Below are 21,095 nucleotides of genomic sequence, written 5' to 3'. Positions count from 1 at the left end.
TTTCTTTATATAATCCTTATTTGCATACTCTATTTGATTGTTTAGTTTATGTTTTGAGATTGGGTTGGGTTGTTTTTAAAAGAAAAACTATTATTTCATGTAATGATTTCAAAAGAAAGTTTGTCATCTTTTGTGTTATTTTATGTATTGTATCCAAGAAGACAAATGTATGATTTTACGTCTGTGATAGATCTCTCAAAGACCTATTCAATCAATATTTTATACACTCACACACATACTTTGATATGAGTTTATATTGTAAAGTTTAATAATTCAAAAAGTAGTCCGATAAAAACATGGAGGACCATGGCACCACATTAAATGCAAAATAATTAGAAACATCACCTTTTTGGATCTTCATCCACTATCTCACATGCTTCCGCGATATTTGAACCTTACTTGGAGTTGGAGAGAATGGAAGGAATGGGAAAGATTCGAAAGAAGAACAAACTTTCAATACCGATGGTTGTATTTCTTGAGTGTTCACGTGCTTGTAGGCTCCACCATATTATTCTCACGTTTTAGGAGGATAAGGGCCTTCAAGGTCTGTCTTCTCGAGGAGATGCATGTGCCTCACAAAACATGGGAAAAGTCTAGTATACCTCTTAAACTAGGGATAAAATTTCCCTCTAATGGAAGAAAAGAACTAGGAATGAGCAAGTTGGCTTTAGTATGTCATTTCTTTTTTTCTTTTTCTTTTTTTGTACAATTCTGGCCTCATTAAAACCAACCAGCGCCTCTATGTAAACTACCAGTCTTAATAGGGATAGAGTCAGCTTTTAATTTGGAGGGGACCCAGGGCTAAAAAATTTTTTGGAAAGGACTAATTGACAAAAAATACTTTAAATTATTATTTTTTTACTTAATTTTTTTTTTTTTTACCTTAAAATTTTTTTTTTTGATTTGGGGGGGACCAGGGCCACTACCGATCTCCCCCCCTCTAAATCCATCTCTACTACTAGATAATGTTGTCTTCAAACTTTTAATTGAGATAATATTCTTACTAAACTATGAAAAAATTGACAATAGCCCCTTCAATGACACATATTCGTAATAAATAAAAAATAAAAAAAAAAACTAAAACTAAATTATTATAATTTAAAAAACAAAAACCAGGGTGTAAAAATTTCAAAAATTTCAAAAAAAAAAATGTTTTTTTCTTAAATAATTTTTTTATTTTTTTTATTTTTTAATTTTATTGAAGTACTTGTCTTATTGAAAAAATTTATGATCATTTTTTATCTTTTTATTAGCATTAGAGGATATTGTCGATTTACTAGTTGTTTAGGAAGAACATTGTCTCATTTGAAAGTTTTGGGAGAAATCTGTCATTTGAATAGTAGTTTGAATGGGTGTATATGTGAACTTTTTCTTAAAGTAATACAACTGTATACCTCTAAGAGCATTCTCATCAAGCTTTTAAAATTTCTCTAAATTTAACTTTGAAATTGTACCTTTTTTTATTTATTTATTTTTTAATTTAACTAGCCACTTTATAAAACTACCAAATATCAAACTCTCTAAATATTTCTTTACTTTAACTAAATATTATTTTTTATTAATAAATGTAACTGCCATGAAACTCAGATTCCATATAAGAAATTTACCAAAATGCCACCCCAACAACCAAAATAATATTAAAAAATAAATGACTTTTGCTTTTGATGTTTTTATACTTGGAGATGAGTTAAAACAAATGTAAAATTTAACTTTGAATAAAGAGTTTGATAAATTGTGTTTTTTTGTGGATTTTATTAAAAATTTAGATAAATGTTAAATATGAAGAGCTTGATGGGGATGCTCTAATATAACTGGATGACCTAAGAGTAAAAAGTCAACACTTTAGTTTTTCTTACAAGTGATGATCTGCATCCTAATCTTCTTGTTACATCATCCAATTATATAATAACAATCGTACAAAAATCTACTAAATAACATTTCACCATGTATTAACATCCCATTATGTTTTCTTCATTAGCAATTTTTTATAAACTTCAATGCAATTTGTTTATAAATTTATCATAGTTAATTCTTCACCTCACCAGTCATGAATAAAAAAACCCCTAGAGCCAGTGTTGAGCTGTTGGGGGAAAGTATGACAATATCATACATAATTACATATAGTACTCCACTACAGAAACGCCTTGACCAAGGAATTTTTCTTTTCCTTGATTAAATTTAAGGGAAAGCTCAGGATTCTATTGGTGATACAAATTTGATAACATTTTCTTTATCAGTTGAATTATTAATATATTTTTTCACTATATTTTTCTATAATTCATCTTTCGTCACAGGATCTTTGGCTCTCAAAATTTTGTTGATAGACCCTGCCAAGTCCTTCAAACTGGACTTTGTAGATAGCTTGATCTGCAAGCATAATAGAATTCTTCCATCAATTTGGCTAGAATACAGATAAGTAAAAATACAGGTATTAGATCTATCAAGAAATAATTACCGGATTTGCTTTATCACTTGCAGGATAAAAGAACAGTGTTGGATAGTCATCTACCTGCAATATCAAAACAATGACAAAGGCAAAACATTCATCAGTATCATCACTTTTGTGTTAATCCATATCTCAAAACTTCAGTATAGAAGGCTAAAAATGTTTCTCATCAATGAAATTCTAGCAATTCTAAGTTACTAGGAAACATGCACCCCTTTCATTCTAATGTCAAAATGAAACTTGCAAAGGGTTAGCCAAATATTCACATGAATTATGGGATTGTATGAATTGTATCAAGCCTAGAGAAACTTAAATAAGAAGAAAAAAAAAAGTATTTTAATGCAATTTGGGAAAGCTTGTGTGAGCTAGGATCAAACCAGTGCATTAAATATCATTATCCAAAAAAACAAAAGTGCTTAAACATTTACAGATCAAACTAGAACAAAAATGGAAAAAAAAATTTTCCGACTGAGCAAAAATAGAATTAAAAGCACAAAGTAATACCCTATAACATAATGAAGGGATTGTAGTTGATCAGATAAGCAAGAGGCATAAACCATTAAGGGGCCTTCATATAACACATGAAATTTAAATGCATGAAACTTGTAACATTTCATTTTTCTATGGCCACTTGAAATATGTTTCTTCTGTCTTTTGCAGCATGGAATAATCTACGTCAATGTTGCAACTTTGAAACTAATCCACACTTAATGTCGTAATAAAACTGAAATGATAATAACACTTGCCTGCAGTTTTGGGTGTTCATTAGCAGAAGCATCTATCCTTGCAAATACCAAATTATCCAAACTTTTGAAGTGCTTAGCTAACTTTTCAACGTGCTTGCTAGTGGTTTCACAGTTGATGCACCATGGCGTGTGTACCTGTCTCCAACAGAGAATAGAAGGTTTTTCAGGCTCTCTAGAAGAACTATGAAACCCTAGGGCTGTTAAAGAAATTTTGGCAGTGTTACCAAGAAAATGCTTACTGCAATCACATAGGGAACACCAGAAAATTACCATGCATGTAACAAATTCCACAATTCTCCAAAGTGAAGGGAAGTGGTTTCCTATATTATTACTGGGAAAATGTGTGTACTAAAGCATAGACAACGATTACAAATCAAAATGAAGATGCTTTGACCAACAGCACCCACACAATTCCTGTTTGGTAAGCAAGCATATTTCCAACAGTATTTCATTTTCTCAATTAAAATAATGGAGCTTAGATGTCAGGAGCAAAGGTAAAATGGATGGAAGGCACAAAAATATCAAACCTCTAGAAGAACATTCTTGGGACTGCTTAAGACCAAGTCATCAAATGTCTTTCCTACAATGATCTGGATGGTTGAGTCGCTCTGCAATTTTCACACTCAAAGACATTTAGAAGATCGCAACGATTTATAAATATAAATTGACATAAAAATAATAATTCTAGGTGTAATGGTTCATACATGTCTCAGAAATTTAATCAAGTCCATGCTATGCATAGGACTTAAAATGAACCTACAAAATGTATTAGATAGCGTTTTGATGAGTTTGAGATTATACATTTCACGACATACACAAAATTTGAACTAAAGTTGTTACAATAAAAGATCTCAAATATTTTTAATGGCCTTTAAAATGTAGCCGCATTGCACTAATTGGCTGCCTGGGAGGGGAAAAAAGAATAAAAAGAAAAATCTCCCTAAAAGGATAAACAAGTGAATATTGCCTTGCAACTTTATTCCTGAATCATCTAACAATAATAAAAAGAAAAGGATGCTCCAGTCTACAAACACAGTTCCATGATCCCCCAAAAACATAAGAATAAAAGATACTCACATTATCTGGAATTGGCTGTGACTTGAAGTAAGGAGAAAGAGTACCATCAAGAAGCCGTGAGCAGAACTCCTACAAAAAGCCACTTCAGAGTATCATTATAGTTGTCTAACAGATTCTGCCCAAAGGAAAATGAGAAATGGAAAAAGGAAAGAAAAAAAAAAAAAAATTGTTACTTCTATGTTGGCTGGGATCAGATCCGACTGTAACAAAAACTTTGAGCTGATTCTGTTATTGAATGCAGTCACCTATATGGCACAACATCAGTATATACTCTCGCTTAAAGATTTTGCAAGAAAGAAAAAGATATAGCAATAGAATCACAGTACACATTTAGTTGCTACTTGGAAAACTAACCACAGTGTTCTCTGCTTCTTCAAGCCCAAATAAAGTTAAGAAAGGCTTTGCAAGGTTCTCATCTGTAATGTCTATATAAATAAACATTATCTACATCCACAAGATCCACATTAGGAAACTCACACTAGCAAAAGTTGGCTAATTGCAACAATGGCTTCAAATGTAGGAAAAACAAATTACCTTTGACTTGAACTTTCTTGCAACTTCTTGAAGAGGCTCAAGAAGATTCTTAAAGTCGTCAGCCTCTGCAAAGACAATGACCTGGACAATAATGAAAAGCAATCATTAATACATTTACCTTATATCCATGTCTGGCGTATATAACTTGTGGTTAACATTAAGCATCACCAAGGATATCATGCTTTACAGAAAAGAAATACAAACAGATTTGATGATACTGACATAAACTGAGTAATGGCATCATGTAAAATACTATTGCAGACATATTTGCAGAAGTGCACCATGGAACAGTTTCCATGAATTCTTTAAAAAAAGTTATACATATAGGCTTTGGTCAAGGGTCACTGAAAGAATCATGCTAGGCTGCATCAGACAGTCCGATAGTTGGTTTATAATTCCAGGTTTGGGAACTCAGAATTAAGATCAAAGCTTCTGCATAACTAGAGAAAATGATTAAAACAAAATAGTCTAGCATGTTTCTTATATTTGTTCTGCAGATTTCTTAATTACATGAGAAATAATACTATATACCATGTATATATCCATCCCTTTCCCTATACCATCTGCATAATACAATTCATCAGCATGCTTCCCGGAACTAACTGAATTTTTGGTAAAAATGACTGCAAACTGTACATTTTGCAGCATCAATGCTATAAACTTTTCTGTAAAATTAGCTGAGTGACAGAATTTTATGATGCATCTGGCTGCTTATGTTGAATTTCCTACTTCACTTCATCAATTATATCACCCCCTATATGGTCACATGGCAATTTATTAAGAGGGCCAGGAATTAAAATGGATCGGCCGTGCCGTGCAGACGGGCTGGAAGAAGGCTGGAAGGGTTTCTGTTTTTCTTTCTTTCCTTCTGTGCTATAACTGGATTGTCAAATGTAAATTAACAGTTTTAACGCCACCTTTACCAGTTCAATTAAAAAAAAAAAATGAACCTGGTTTCCAAAAAGTGGTTGTGGCATTAATTGAGAACAATTTTTTTTTTTTTTTTTGGGGAAACTTTCCTCACCCCTCTTTGATGTTCCATCACTTTGGCAATTGTACAGTCAATCATTAAAATCTTTGAAAACTTTGCAATGTCACCCTTACTGTTAGGATTTAGAGTTAAATAAGACAATATGCGGGTGAAGTGTCACTTTTACCTTTGTCAAACTAAAAAAAATACAAATCTATTCTTAATAAAAAAATAAAAAAAGCCAGGCACAGGGCTAGCCTTAGCCATGGGTCAATAGACCCACAGCCTGGCCTTGGTCGGCCTTAGTGGCAGGTCTATTATTTTTTGTTTTTTTTTTATTTTACTTAATGTGGGTATTTTGACGTCTTAGGATTTAAAGGAAAATCCTAACAGAGGAATAACATTGCAATCTTCTAAAATATGGGGACTCGACATTGCAACCTTTTAGGGCTTGTTTGGTTCACGGAATAGACCCCAGAAATAGAATGAATATTCCTATAGAATAGTCATTCTTTTGTTTTGTAAGGCATTCCTAGGAATAATTATTCCCATAAAAATCACTAATCCCTTATACACAAGAATAGCTATTTTTCTAAAAAATGAGAGGAATAGTTATTTCTTAAGGAATGGAATACATTTTCCACAAACACCTATATATATTTTTAAACTTCGGAAAAAAAAAAAAAAAAAAAAAAAAAAAAAAAAAAATTAAACATGAAAATTAAAGTGGGTGGTTGACCACCCATAGCGGTGTGGTCGGCCACCCATAGAAGAGGCAAGGGTGGTCGCACCACCCCCGGACGCCTCGCGGGACCAGCCCTAAGGCATCACGACCACCCTCGTGGTATCTCGAGGTGGCCGCGGCCACCCCCGAAGCTCCTCTGGGATGGTCGTCGCCACCCCCGCTGGCCGTCGTGGGTGGCCGCAGCCACCCCCAATGGCACCGAGGGTGGTGCGACCACCCACGAAACACCCCATGGGTCCATCACGAGGCGATCCAGGGGTGGCGCGGCAACCGCCGGCCACCCACTATATTTTTTAGGTTTTTTTATTTTTTTATTTTCTAATATGAGTTTAAAAAAAAAATAATAATGTAGGGTTTTTAGTAATTTTGATTCAATTCCAGTTAGAGCTTGTATGTTATTACTAAACTAAATAATAGAAAAAACTATTTCATTCCACTCTATTCCCAGTAATAACTATTACCTTTCCTAATGGAATACGCATTTCGCAAACCAAACAAAGCCTGGAAGTTTAAGGGTAGGATTACAAAAGTATGAAACATCATAGAGGGTAAGTGAAGTTTTTTCCTTTTTTTTGAGGCGGGAAGAGAATCACCCAAGACCAAATCGCCCAAGACCAATAATGAAGCAGCAATGAGGCATCGAAAGGACAAGGAGAAGGCCAAATGAGGCAATTACAAAAGCGTGATCCCTAAGGATTCTATGTAGGTTGTGGCCCTATAGAGCTGAATGGCAAAAATGGGCAGCCCAACCAATTCTTGAGATAAGGCTCAGTTTGGTTCTAAATGAAAAAAGTGCCTAAAAGAATTGATTAGAATTGCATTTGGCTTCTAAGGGCTATAATATTGCCCAATAATTCCCAAATATAAATGCAATCCATCCCAGCTCACATTAATAAACAGGTGTCAAATTACACCAGTATATAGAAATTTTTTTTTTTTGATAAGTACACCAGTATATAGAAAATATTTGACTTTATTGGCAAGAACAAGGGGTTAAACAGTCCAAAGTTTAGAAATGCAAATTTGAGCTGGCCCCTTAGGCCTGAAATTCAAAATCAAGGGTGTCATCCAAGTTTCCTAAGAATGGAAAACAGCATGTTTACGAAGTTCATAATATACTGAAAGAAAAAATAATAATTAGGAAGCATAGGCCTAAACTATAACAGAAGAGAACTTCGTCAACAACTTCCAACAGGCATCCCATAATTAATACACAAATTCTGCAATAAGAGATATCCAAAAGTACAACATTGGCTTGATTTCAGGAAAACCGTTTCATTTTCAATTTTTTTTTTTTTTTAATAAGTCATTTTCAATTATTTTTTTTTATTCCTCATTACATAATTTTCAAGAGCTTATCGTGTAGACAATGGACATCATAGGAAGAATCATCTTGTCAGCCTTGTAAGCTGTAAGGTCTAAAATACCTCATCAGCAGCAAGAAATTTCATTACAAATGTTGAAGATTTAAGAAAATAAAAAAAAAATAAAAATAAAAATAAAAATAAAAAAGAAAAGAAAAAGAAAAAAAGAGAAAACTTATTGGAGATCCTTTCAAACATTTTGCATATTTGAAGCACTGTAAATGCAGGAGTCCCACCTTTGTTAACACTTTCACTATGTCAGTTATCAACTTCATATTCTTACGCATAAAAAGCAATTGAGAAAAATTTATATATGATATCAAAAACAAAACAAATGTATAGTAAAGAAAGTATTAGCAACCTGAAGCTTGATAGGGCTGGAATAAACTCTGGCAGAATTTAGCTCGGTCAATTTAGTAACTAACGGAAACTTATTACAGTCCAAAAACTCTAATATTTTGTCCATTTTGAAGGTCCCTTCTGCAAAGTCAAACAAATTCATCACTCATTATATCAATAAGTTGTGGCAAACTCATGTAATTTTTGGGAAACATGTAAGAAACCAAGCATGGAAAAAGTACCAAGTATTGGGATACATCAAGAAACAGGAAATTAAGCAGTAGTAATAGACATGCTGCAACCAAATCACACACTCACCATATGGAGTGTATCTTTCTGGCTCACTTTTAACAATCCCAATGAAATTGTTAGTATCTTTGATAGCTGGGACAAGAACTTTGGCAACATCAGTGTCGCTCACTTCAATAAACTGGATTCCGTTGTCAGATATGGCTGCTTTAACAAATTCTTCATAATCAGGTCCCTGTGAATATTTCAGATTCTGTTACTGTATTCACTTCAAATGAAGCTAAACCATATGGTTCATAAGACAATCTAGATTGGTCATTTTTCTATTATCGTATCCAATGGATTGAAACAATGAAGACCTAACCCCCAAAACCAAAACATGTGGCAGATCTCATAAACATTTTGACCTGAGTAGTCCACTAAACAACCTTTGTGCTCCCTTTGCAAGTCAGGGCTAATAAGAAACCTCCAAAAAATAGATAAAATATTGAATGAAAAATAAAAACTTCTATTTCTTGCGTTTATGAAACTTCAAAGATAATTACTAATACATGCTTAAAACAAATGTTAAGAATTGACATAATGTACTAATATTCTACAACTCAAGATTTCTTACACTGTATCACTACTCTTAATCCTACTGCATAGAAACATAAGTTAAAGTTAACTGAAGGAAATAAATAAATAAAAGAATCAACTCGATTCTTATTCCTATAGGGAAATTCTTATTCTAATGAGGTTCATTGGTAGTATGGGGTGGGGTTATGGAAAAAAATCAAGCGGGGCTAGGAAGTATTTTCTAGTTATACCAGGTTTAAGGTAAGAGATGGCTCCAAGATTAGATTGTGACATGATATGTGGTGTGAAAATTAAGTCCTTAAGAATACTTTCCCGAATTTGTATAGTATTGTTTGCATAAATGATCCTTCAGTGGTAGACCACTTGGAGTTATCTAGATGAAAGCTTTATCAGAACAACTCACAATTGGGAAGTGAATGTTTTTACTTCGTTTTTTAATTTGTTGTATTTCTTTAGAATGAGGCAGGGAGGTGCAAACAAGTTATGTTGGGTCACTTACAAGAAAGGAATGTTGATTACATGTTTCTATAATATCCTTGTTCCCCATGATAGCACTCCCTTGGAAGAGTATTTGCAACAAAAGGCACCCCTGAGAGCAGCGCTTTTTTTCTTTTTTGGACTGCCGCCCTAAGGAAGATCCTCACCTTGGATAACCTAAAGAAACAAAATGTCATTGTGGTTAACTAGTGTCATATGTGTAAAAGGAGATGGGAGCCTATGGACCTTCTTCCCCATTGTGGGATCACCAATGCTTTGTGAAGTGATTTTTAATCGGGTTGTGTTAGCTTGGGTTATGCCTAGAACAGTAGACCTATTTGCTTGTTGGAAAGGGTGGTGAAGCTGTCCTCAAAGTGCAGCTGTGTGGGAGATGGTTCTTTTGTGATATCTTTGGAGCAAAAGAAATTATAGAAGCTTTGACGACCACAAGAGAACTGTGGTAGAATTAAAGTCTTTCTTTTTTCAAAACTCTTTACCAATGCACAGCTGCCTTAGATCTTAATGTTCTTAGTTTACATGCTTTTGTTGACTTGTTTTCTCTTTCTAACTGGTATCTCATGCATTCTCTTTGTGTACTTAGTCTAAGCCTTTTGCCCTTTCAACGATATTTTGATTACTTATCAACAAAAAAAACAAACAAACAAACGGAGCTCAATTAGCAACGGCCACACAAAAGGGGGCAAGACAGCACTCAAAACTTGAACCGCCCAACTCCCCTAACACATCAAGGGGGCAAGACCTTAGAGGGGTATAGCCAAGCTGGCAACTCCCACCCGGCCTAGGGCTAAAGGTAAATGGAGGACAATCACCGTCAGCGACTGGGAAAGGAGGACAGTGTGGTCAAGAGGCAAACCTAAGGAAGACATGGCCCTTGAAACATGTCTCACTCGGTCCTTGTCGCACAAAGGAGACCCACTTCTAATTTCGTCGGCAACTGGTGAAAGTGGTGGGAAGAAATTACCGGCACACTATTTGAAACCAAGACCCTGCATCAAAGTCTACGGGGTGGAGCAACTCTGACATGGTGTCTAGATGGAGAAGATGATGACGGGGCAGAGCAACTCTGACATGGGTCACCGGGTGGATCCATACCCATGACCTACTTCAGGCCCAAACCAATACCCTTTGTTTTAGATCCATGGCCCTTAACACAGGCTGACCCAAAACCCATTTATGGAATTTGGGTTTAAACAAGAATTTGGGCCAGGACCCATGAAACCCATCTTGACCTTCCCTTTATCTACACAAGCTTTAACTACCGCGTTAACATCTGGGCCTTAGGTGCAGGACCCATCAGCCCACACGCACAAGGACTCAGGCCCAAGTCCAACCATTTTAAACACCTCTTCACGTCCATTTTTATGCAAGCTAATGTGTTTTTGAAGCACGTGTTGAGATTTTCACCAAAATACGCTGTCTTCTTTGTCAACATCTTATCCATCTCAAGACGCCATGTCAGAGTCGCTCCGCCCTATCAACTTCGATGCAAGCTTTTTCAAACCACCCTTCAACACGTGTGTCTTTGCCAGAGGTTTCGACTCATTTGTTGTCTCCTTTGCCAGCTTTCAAATGCTTCGTTGTTGGTCTCATCTTTAGCTTTAGAAGCTCTGGTTCCCTCAATCCCGCCTTTGCAAAAGGCGTCAAAGGCTGTTGGTCTCATGTGCATCATCACCTCTACAAACGACCTCTTCTTCAGTCCCACCTCTGCCATGGATTTTTGCTCCAGCATCGAATTGTTGTTACCAGTGCCATAAATGGACTGGGTATACTTCACGACTACTCGCAACTCCGAGACGAATGACTTCCAACCTTTACCATTTCTCCCTTCCGGCATGAAATAAATCCTCTCCTTCTACCATCCCCATAATCCTCCACAACCAGAAAGCGCTTGTGCTTATTAGCTCATCGCTAAGCAATTATGCCGGGAAAGTCAGCTCTAGATCGTTTCCAAAAAACGAAGAACTCTTTGCTAAGAGCAATTCCTCAACAATCTCTAACAGCCGGCAACTATCAAATCTTCCCAAAAAAACATAGAGTGGGTGAAACCCCTACTTTTCTTAGGAATCCTCAATCCCGTTGATCCACCCTCCACTGCCAACTCAAGGAGTTTGGATTCCCGTTGATCCTCTCCTTCTACCATCCCCATAATCCTCCACAACCAGAAAGCGCTTGTGCTTATTAGCTCATCGCTAAGCAATTATGCCGGGAAAGTCAGCTCTAGATCGTTTCCAAAAAACGAAGAACTCTTTGCTAAGAGCAATTCCTCAACAATCTCTAACAGCTGGCAACTATCAAATCTTCCCAAAAAAACATAGAGTGGGTGAAACCCCTACTTTTCTTAGGAATCCTCAATCCCGTTGATCCACCCTCCACTGCCAACTCAAGGAGTTTGGATTCCAGAGAGCACCACTACTTTAACAACCCCATGTGACCCAATTAAGGACAACAATGCCAAAAAACCGACAAGTAGATGAGGGGTGTCAAGACGCTCCCTCACGCATCGCCGAGAGAGAGGCGGAATCATCTTTCAAACTGCATCAAGCTAAAACCTACCCTTTGGCACTCTTCAGCACACAAAGAGATTTACTAACCTTCTAGGCATAACCCAAACCAGCCCTACACTATTTTTTTGATAAGTAATAATGCATTAAAGAGCGCAAAGGGACGCAACCCAAGTACACAGGGAGTATACAAGAAAGCGACTAAGCTGGGGAGAAAGAAGAAGAAAACATAAAGAGAAAATTAGGAAAATTGATCACTAAAGGAGCAAACCAGCCTGTAGTCCAAGTGAAAAGCGTGTACAAAAAGAAATGAACAAGGTCCTCAAGGTTCCTCGACAAATCCTCGAAGCATCTCGCATTCCTTTCCTTCCAAAGGCACCATAAAAGACAAAGGGGAGCCATCCTCCACACCACGGCACTACGGGTTCTTCCGCCCGACCATCAACTAGCAAACATCTCCTTGACGCTTCTAGGCATAACGCAACACATGTTGAAACGAGAGAAAATAACATCCCACAACTTGCGCGCAACTCCACAATGAAGAAAGAGATGATCCACAGACTCCCCATCCGATTCACACATACAGAATCGATTAATCACAACAATACCTCTCTTCCGAACATTATCCAAGGTGAGATTTCCCAAGGGCGGCCAACCAACCAAAAAACGCCACTCTCGAAGGAGCCTTGGTGCGCCAAATACTTTTCCAAGGAAAGTGGTTGGACTCTTTAAAGACAAGCATCCTATAAAAAGAGCGTACCTCAAACTTCCCTTTTCTTGATGGGATCCACCATATCCGGTCCTCCTTTTCCCCACGAATCGATAACGAATACAAGAGCGAGAAGAGAGAGGCTAAGACCATCTCCTCCTAATCATGAATTCTGCGAGTAAAAGTAACATTCCAGTGAACCATACCATTTAAACACTCCCGGATATCCGCAATGGAAGCATCCTTATTGCTAGCAATATTGAAAAGACCTAGAAAAGCATCCTTGAGGGACATCTCGCAATGGAAGATCCTACACTATTGAGGATAGAATTCTAAAGAGTACTTGGAATCTTACAATGGAGTAAAAGATAGTCTGTTGACTCCCCTTTCTTCTTGCACATGCAACACAAACACAATAATATGCCGTGTCCTTAGGTTGTCCACTGTGAGGATCTTCCCTAAGGCCCGACCAAGCAAAGAAAGTCAATCTCAAGGAAGCCTTATTCAGCTAAATACTCCTCCAAGGGAGCCATACTATGCCAAGGGAAATGAGTGTTATCATGGGGAAAAACAACCTTATAGTAAGATCTAACATCAAACAACTCTCTCTTGGAAGGAATCCATAAGAATATGTCCTCGCTGCCCCGCCTCACTCTAACGAAATACAACAAAGTGAAGAGTGAAGTAAGGTGACCCATCTCCCAATCATGAGGCGCTCAAAGAAAATTAATATTTCATTGATAGGAGGCACTAGAAAGCTCCAAATGGTCCACAGAGCAAAGTCATTAAAACGGGCAATGTTAAACAAGTCTGGAAAAGAAGTCTTGAGAGTTTAAGCCCCACACCAAACATCATGCCAGAAATGAACTTTGTAGTCATCCCCCATCTCAAATCTAGTGTGGCTAGACAACTCCCACAACCCTTCCTAATATTCTTTCAAAGCCCCACCCCATGAGACCCATAAACCTCATTAAAACACCAACCACCCTTAGCATTGCTATTTAGAATCCACGACCACCCTCTATAAGCTAACTCTCTCATAAGCATAGCGCCACAACCACTTCCCTAAGAGAACCCAGTTGAGAGCAACCACTTCGTAACCCCCAACCCTCCATCTATCAGAGTACACTGATAGGTAATTTCTGATGAAAGGGATGAATAGTGGATGAATGTAAAAATGAGAATGGAAATGGTATTGATAATGAACTCCAATTAGGGCTGGAGACAAACCACAAGTGAATCCAATTGGGGCTGGATACAAACCACAAAGACATACGTCTAATTCATTCTCTGATTCTCATTAATAAACAAGTCGTCTTTAACTAGAAATACAAGTAGATAAAGCTTAAAGTGATAACACTTAGAGTTCTAATATTCAAATTCAAATAAACTCTAATTCTAATAACCTAATCTTAATATTAAATAAACTAATACTAATTTAAATAATCTAATCCCAATGAATTGGAATTGCATTCCAATTCAACTATTATCCTATCTAATCATAACCTTATCCCTACATACACACCTTAGTCTAGATTACCAAGTGAAAATTTGAACTCTTCACCCATACCACCCCCACAAAAATTCCTGTAGTAACTTCTTTATGCGATTGGCTACACCAATACGAAGGGGGAGAAGGGACATGAAGTAGGCAGGCAAATTAGTTAAAGTGCTTTTAGTCAAGGTAACTCTCTCACCCTTAGATAAGTACATCCTCTTCCATCCAGCCAAATGATGCTCTACCTTCTCAATAATGTCATCCCAAATAGACTTGACTTTAATCGAAGCTCCCAAGGGAAGACCTAGCTACTTCATGCTAAGGAAGATACCCCGCAGCCCAAAGTACTAGCCAGACCTTCAATGTTCAAAAAATTGCCAACCAAAATTAACTCCGATTTAGTCAAATTAAACCTCAGACCAAAAACCGCTTCAAAACATTAAAACAAACTACGCACACTGCAAAGGTGATCTGAATTTGCCTCACAAAAAATCAAAGTGTCATCTGCAAATAAAATGTGAGAAGTGTTGATAGCACCACCACTCCTTGACCCCACCATGAAGCCCAACAAAAGACCCCCATCCACAAGAGGTGAAATCATTTTACTTTGCGCTTCCATAACAATAACGAAAAAGAAGAAAAGACAATGGATCTCCCAGTCTTAGGCCATGAGAGCTACTAAAGAAACCTAATAGGCTCCCATTCACCAAGATTGAGAAGGTGCACAGATGAAATACAATATGCCACCCATTTACACCATCTTCGCCCAAAACTGCATCTCTTCAACATATACAAAGGAAATTCCAATTGACATGGTCAAAAGCCTTTTCAATATCCAACTTACATAAGACACCTGGAACCTCGAATTTAAGCCTACTATCAATGCACTCATTGGCAATGAGAACAAAGACTAGGATTTGCCTACCCTTGATGAAAGCGTTCGGAGGCTTAAAAATGATATTCTCCGCAATCAATTTTAACCTATTAGCTAGAACCTAGGCCACAATCTTATACTCCACGTACTAAGCTAATAGGTCGAAACTCCTTGGTATCAACAACCCCTAGTTTCTTTGGAATAAGAGAAATGAAGGTGCGATGGAAGCTTTTTTTCAAATGTAGCTCTAGCATGAAAATAATGGAAGACATTCATGATGTCTGCTTTAAGCACCTCACAAGCTTAGGAAAAACCTATAGTAAAACCATCAGGACCCGGAGCCTTGTCACCATTTACGGCTTTCACCACCTCAAAGGCCTCATCATCCTCGAAGGGACTCTCCCAAAGGAGTCGAGCAAGATGCCATCCAATTTGGGGCACCAACTAAAATGCTCGGTAAATAGTTTGTTGTAAAACTACACAATGTGATATTTGATCCTAACTGATCTTAACAACTTTAGCCATTATCCACCAGTTGCTCAATGGAATTTCTCTATTTGAATTGACCACTTGATGGAAGAAATTTGTGCACTTGTCTCCCTCTCTTAACCATAGGGCCCTTGATTTTTGCCTCCAACTCACCTCCTCCAAAAGCGTAATCCTCTCCAAATAATTAGTCACAGCGACCTTCCTCGAAATATGCTCCTCCACTAAACCTCTCTCTTCCTCCAAACCTTCAAGGAAGATGTTTCGTTTTCTCTATATCGCCAAGCTCAACTTCATTCCATGCTTTTAAGTCAGATTTTAGAGCCTTAAGTTTGCATGCTAGGATGTAACTTGGAGTTCCTTGAAAGTGATAGGAGGACCACCACTGTTTCACCTTATCTACAAAACCCTCTAACTTTGGCCACATGTTCTCAAATTTGAAGTATCTTTTAGCTCCAAGAATGCCTCCACAAACTTAGAAGGCAGGACTTTACTCTTGTGAATTGGTGATCCCATGCAAAAAGAATGAGGAGACTATAAATCACCTCCTTATCCATTGTGAGTACTTTAGTTATCTTTGGCACTTGGTTCTCAACGTATTTGGTGTTTTGTGAGCTATGCCTAACAATATCCTAGAGCTGCTACATTGTTGGAAGACACAAGGAATGGGATAACCACAGGAGGCTATCAAGAAAGTTATTGTTGCACTTTTAATGTGGAGTGTTTGGAGAGAAAGAATAAGGTGCCTCTTTGAGGACTACAAGTCTAATGTGCTATGTTTAAATCCTCTATTTTGAGTTCGCTCTTAAATTAGGTTGTAGCCTGTTGGTACAGTTTCCAGTATGGTGAAAAAATGCTTTCTTCAAGGTAGCTTGATCTTCTTTCTTCACCTTCACGCTCCAAAATCCCAATAAAACAGTAGATTGTTAAGAGAACTCACTGGGGGTGCTCCGCCGGATCCTCCTCCGTCTCTCTGAGGAAAGAGTATGCCCAATGCACAATAATTCAATCTAGGGTTTGTACCTGGTGAAAGGGTCTATTTATAGGCTAGGTTGTTTGAGTTATACTTGGTATCTTCAGCCAAGAATCAAGAATTTGATTTGATATGGAGAGTGATCTTCAATGGTTGGAATCTTTAATAAGTCTTATCCTTATTTGAAGAACATATCTAAATCTCCGCCAATTGTGGTGTTCTCCCCAAATCGGGGGATACAGATCCATCGTATCTTTCTGTGGATATCTTCCATGGAGAGGATGCATGCACCCTTCCCGAGACACCGTTGTCCTGGCGCTTTATCATCTTAATCCATTTTCAGGTCCCAGGAGCCCTCTGTTCCCAGGAAGCTTCATACCCGCGTACTTGTTACCTTCTTCTAAACCCGACTGTCGAGCTACTTCAAATAAGCCAATGAATCCCGGTATTGGAATTTTTCAGGGGCATTTATCTATCCGAATTAGAGTTGTCAAACATTCCATGGCCCGATGATTGTGGGCCTATAAGCTTGCGTCGGGTGGAATATCTCTAACAGTTACCCCCCAATTCCCTTATGCAAGGCACTCAGATAATGGGGACTTTATGACTGTCTCGGGAACTGGCAAGAATTTTACCCGAGAACATGGCCACTTTGGTGCTCGAGGTGGCATTTTAATCTATCTTGGCCTCAACAACTGGATTGTAGCCGTTGCATGATGCTCAAGTAATGGGAACATCTGTAAGGCCCGCCACTGTGGCTGTCGAAAAGATGCTTCAGAAATGACAGCCTTAATTAAATGCCTCGTGATGAGTGTGTTTTGATCTCTGCCACGTATTGAGTGTCCTTTGACTGGTTTTCGGTGATTCCAGGGTTCCCAAGCTGCCAGAGCATGCCCAGGACACATGTCGCTTCCTCGACGAGTTGTCTTGGCTCACCTTTTGAAGAATCATTAAGATTTTCGTCCGTTATTTATCATTGCCTCCACACGCGCACAAGGACTTCCCTATGGCTTACCCGTTTACGCTTCCTAGAATAATGGGGCACGTGTTTACACCTTAGCCACGCATCCACTTTTTGGTGGTTCCCAGGACTCATCTTTTGAGGAATAACCCAAAGGTCACAACGGTTGTCCTGTCCGCCCCCTCTAATCATTTCCTTCATTAAATGCAACGGATCGCATTCCCAAGAACCTCTCCCTATAAATGTTTCCTTTCCCCTTCTTTCACTTCTTCATTCTCTCATTCTTGCCTTTGAGCTCCTTGCTTTCTCGTTGCTCCCACTTTCTTCCCCTCTGCAAATCATCGCTTTCTTCTGAAAATGTCTTGCTCCAATCAACAACTCCCCTCAGGTGGTGCCAGTTCAAATAAGCCGATGAATGCCGGAATTGGAATTTTCCGGGGGCCTTTATCTATCCGAATTAGTGTTGTCAAACATTCCATGGCCCGATGGTCATGGGCCCATAAGCCTGTGTCAAGTGGAAACATAGTCAATGTTCCTAATTACTCCTCTTCAAATCTTGTTAACTTTCTATATTTTAGACGCCTTCTCTTCGTGTACAAAGCCTTTGCCTTTCTCTTAATAAACTATTAATCCCAAAAAGAAAGTGGCCCAGCTAAACAAGACGATACTAGGTGAAATGTTAGGCAATGCCTCAGCTGCACTGGACCAAAGCAATGCCTACCTTTCATGCAAGTCTTTATCGCAATTGGAGTTGACATATTATACACCTGAATGAGACTCTTATTCCCCAACTTAATGCTTGCATAAGACCAATGTCAACCATACATTTTGAAGTCAACTTTGAGTATTTAATGAACTCAGTTCCTTCCTGGTCCAATGTTACTCTGTCAGCACTTACAGGAAAATATATAAAGAAACAACCAGATAACCTAGTAAAGAGATACGTTCACCAACATACCAAATGAAAGAACATCAGCCATGTGGAATGATATTGGGAAGGTTGCCATTGCTCAAAGAAGATTACACAGAAAATTGGAAAGAACAAATGGCGATGTTGAAAAGCTTGTTTGTGATTATATTTGGTGCTTATAGTCATTACCAAATTTATCTCAATAAATCCTTGCAGTATACCAATTATTTTACAATTTATGTTTAGAAATTCTGCTAGTAATCATATGACTTCCAGTAGCTATGTTTTCAGTAATTGTAGGAGCAATGTCACAAGAAGACCTAGCGATTGGTAAACAGAGTTTGAAGACTGTGCTATTAACAGGTGAAATGACAAGATTAAGCACGACCAAAGGTCACTTAACAATTTTAGGTAAGGGATGACCACATTGCATGAGTAACAAACGAAATTATTTGTGCATCAAGTTCCCAAGTAACCAATAGTTTCATTCACGACCCCTGACATATGGTTATACCATTATAAAACTGATTAATACAACATTTTTTCAACACATGATAATTCATCCCTTTCAAAGTAATGCTGGTTCTCAAAAGCAGGTGTACCATTAAGGCAGAGAAATTGAATTCCAGGAGATTCTTGAAACGATTCAAATGCACATACCTCAAATTTCTTGAACAGACCAGTAACAAAAGTATGGTACTTTTTGAGAATTTCTTCTGCCTCTGCGACTGACCTTATTCTAATAACAGGTACACCGGTTTTTTTCCTCGCCCAGGTCACAATTTCCTCCCTAAGGAAAATTAACCCCACAAAACACATTAAATACAATTTCCAAGTTGCAACTTTGCACAGTTACATTGAAGAATTAAGACATAGATATGCCATGACAAGATGAAGAAAGTCCTTCAAAATATATCGGCAATCTAAAGAAAAAGCCCACTATGACAGGACCATTAAGGAAAATATATTTGATTTAAGTTGAATACACTGCAAAGACAAGAGACAAACAGATCATGAACCATAAGTTTATAAAACATACCACCATCTCTAAAAGACAGGAGACAAACACATTATAAGCCATAAGTTTATAATACATACCACCCTATGCAGGAAAAAACAATGAATAAAAGATTCATATAGCCGATTGGCTAAAATACGACCTTTTGTCCAATTAATTATAGTTTGACAAAGAAGCAGCAACTTACGCTGAAAATCCACCAGTGTACGCTTGAGAAGTCCCATTGACAAACAGAAGCAGAGTAGGAAACCCTTTGATCTCAAGAAGCGATGCCGCCTTAGGATACCGGTCGGCGTCGAGCTTGGCCATCAAAAGGGAACTCCCCAATTCCTTGAGTGAAGTTGCAGCCTCAGCAAACTGGGGCATAAGCTCAGCACTCCTTGCACACCAAGGCGCATACCCCAGAACCAGCACAAACTCATTCCCATCAATGACCCTCTTGGTGTTCTCACTGTTAAGCTCAACAACAATCCTCTGGGCTCTGGTTAAAACCTCAGCCTCTGATGACCTCACACTGGGAGACCCTTCTTGTTCATGTTTCTCATTTTCTTCATCCAGTGCTATCAATTCCTCAAGACTCTCCAAATCTTCATCTTCATTTTCATTTGGGGTGGGCTCAGAAGCCTTGATGGTAATGAGAAAACTCAGAAACAGAAAAAGAATGAGGGTGAAAAAGACGAATCTCGAAGTGTGTTTTCTTATAAACATGGTGATGAGCAATATATGAGTGTGACGTTTTGAGATTTGTTGTGGGCAGTAATCGTGGTCTTGAATGAGATCTGTGCTACGACAGTCTGTTTATTGAGAAGCTTGTGAATCTTGGGAAGACCTTACCGTAACAAGAGATTCGATTGATTGCGGGTCCGTCTGAATTGAGAACCGAGATATACGTGTAGTCGTGCAAACTTTCTAGTCAAAAAGGGCTAGAAATGTTTTTGTGGACACCTCCTTTGAACTTTTTTTTTTTTTTTTTTTTGATAAAAAAAAAGACTCTCTTTAGCGTTTTTAATAAGACCCAAATTTTAAAAACAATAAATTTCATTATGACCTTTCAATTTGATTCAATTGGGGACAATGTGTCATTTAAGTTTGGAGGTATGGATACACATGATCACACACAGTCTGTCCTAATTTCATGTTGTTTGTTTTGTGTGTTGTTAAAAAAAAATTAAAAATTAAAAAAAAAAAAAAAAAAAAAAGAGTTATGCATGTTCTTGTTGCTCAAAAATTTTAGGTTGATGTAGAAAGAATTGTGGCTTGAATTCTTCAGTAAGCTTAAAATTTTGAACACATGATCTGATGAGTGAATCAGTTAGTTTGGTTACTTGCTTAGGCCAGTTGAAAAATCACATGTTTGATCTGATCACACAAGCACATTAGCACATAATTTGTGAAGAATGACATGAGGTCTAATGTGTGTGTTTTTGCATCTTGGATGAAATTGGATGACTTATTAGATGACGTCTGGCATATATATTGAAAAAATTAAAAATTAAAAATTAAAATAAAATAAAATAAAAGTGAAATAAATGATCATTGATGGCTTTTCACTGAGTAACTGGACCTCTTGTTTCAAAGCACTGAGTGTTCACGTCAAAAGGTGAAAAATTTGGATTTG

The 21,095-nt window shown here is 37.6% G+C and overlaps 1 protein-coding gene across 1 annotated transcript; it reads right to left on the bottom strand.

Annotated features, from left to right (window-relative positions):
• Positions 1-1,963: 1,963 nt before the first annotated feature.
• On the bottom strand, positions 1,964-20,403 carry LOC132186826 (protein disulfide isomerase-like 1-6). The gene is made up of 12 exons (XM_059600915.2): positions 19,665-20,403; positions 19,120-19,249; positions 8,540-8,705; positions 8,244-8,362; positions 4,804-4,884; positions 4,624-4,713; positions 4,443-4,514; positions 4,270-4,338; positions 3,720-3,800; positions 3,193-3,327; positions 2,456-2,509; positions 1,964-2,367 (listed from the first exon to the last, which is right to left on the bottom strand). Exons 1-12 carry the CDS (start codon positions 20,183-20,185, stop codon positions 2,272-2,274), a joined length of 1,614 nt encoding a protein of 537 aa, XP_059456898.1. The 5' UTR covers positions 20,186-20,403; the 3' UTR covers positions 1,964-2,271.
• Between the last annotated feature and the right edge of the window lie 692 nt (positions 20,404-21,095).

The sequence above is a fragment of the Corylus avellana genome, chromosome 6 (assembly GCF_965113065.1).
Source record: "Corylus avellana chromosome 6, dhCorAvel1.hap1.2, whole genome shotgun sequence".
Taxonomy (NCBI): Eukaryota; Viridiplantae; Streptophyta; class Magnoliopsida; order Fagales; family Betulaceae; genus Corylus; species Corylus avellana.
Note: the sequence above shows the minus strand (reverse complement) of the source record. Positions and strands in the feature narration are given on the sequence as shown.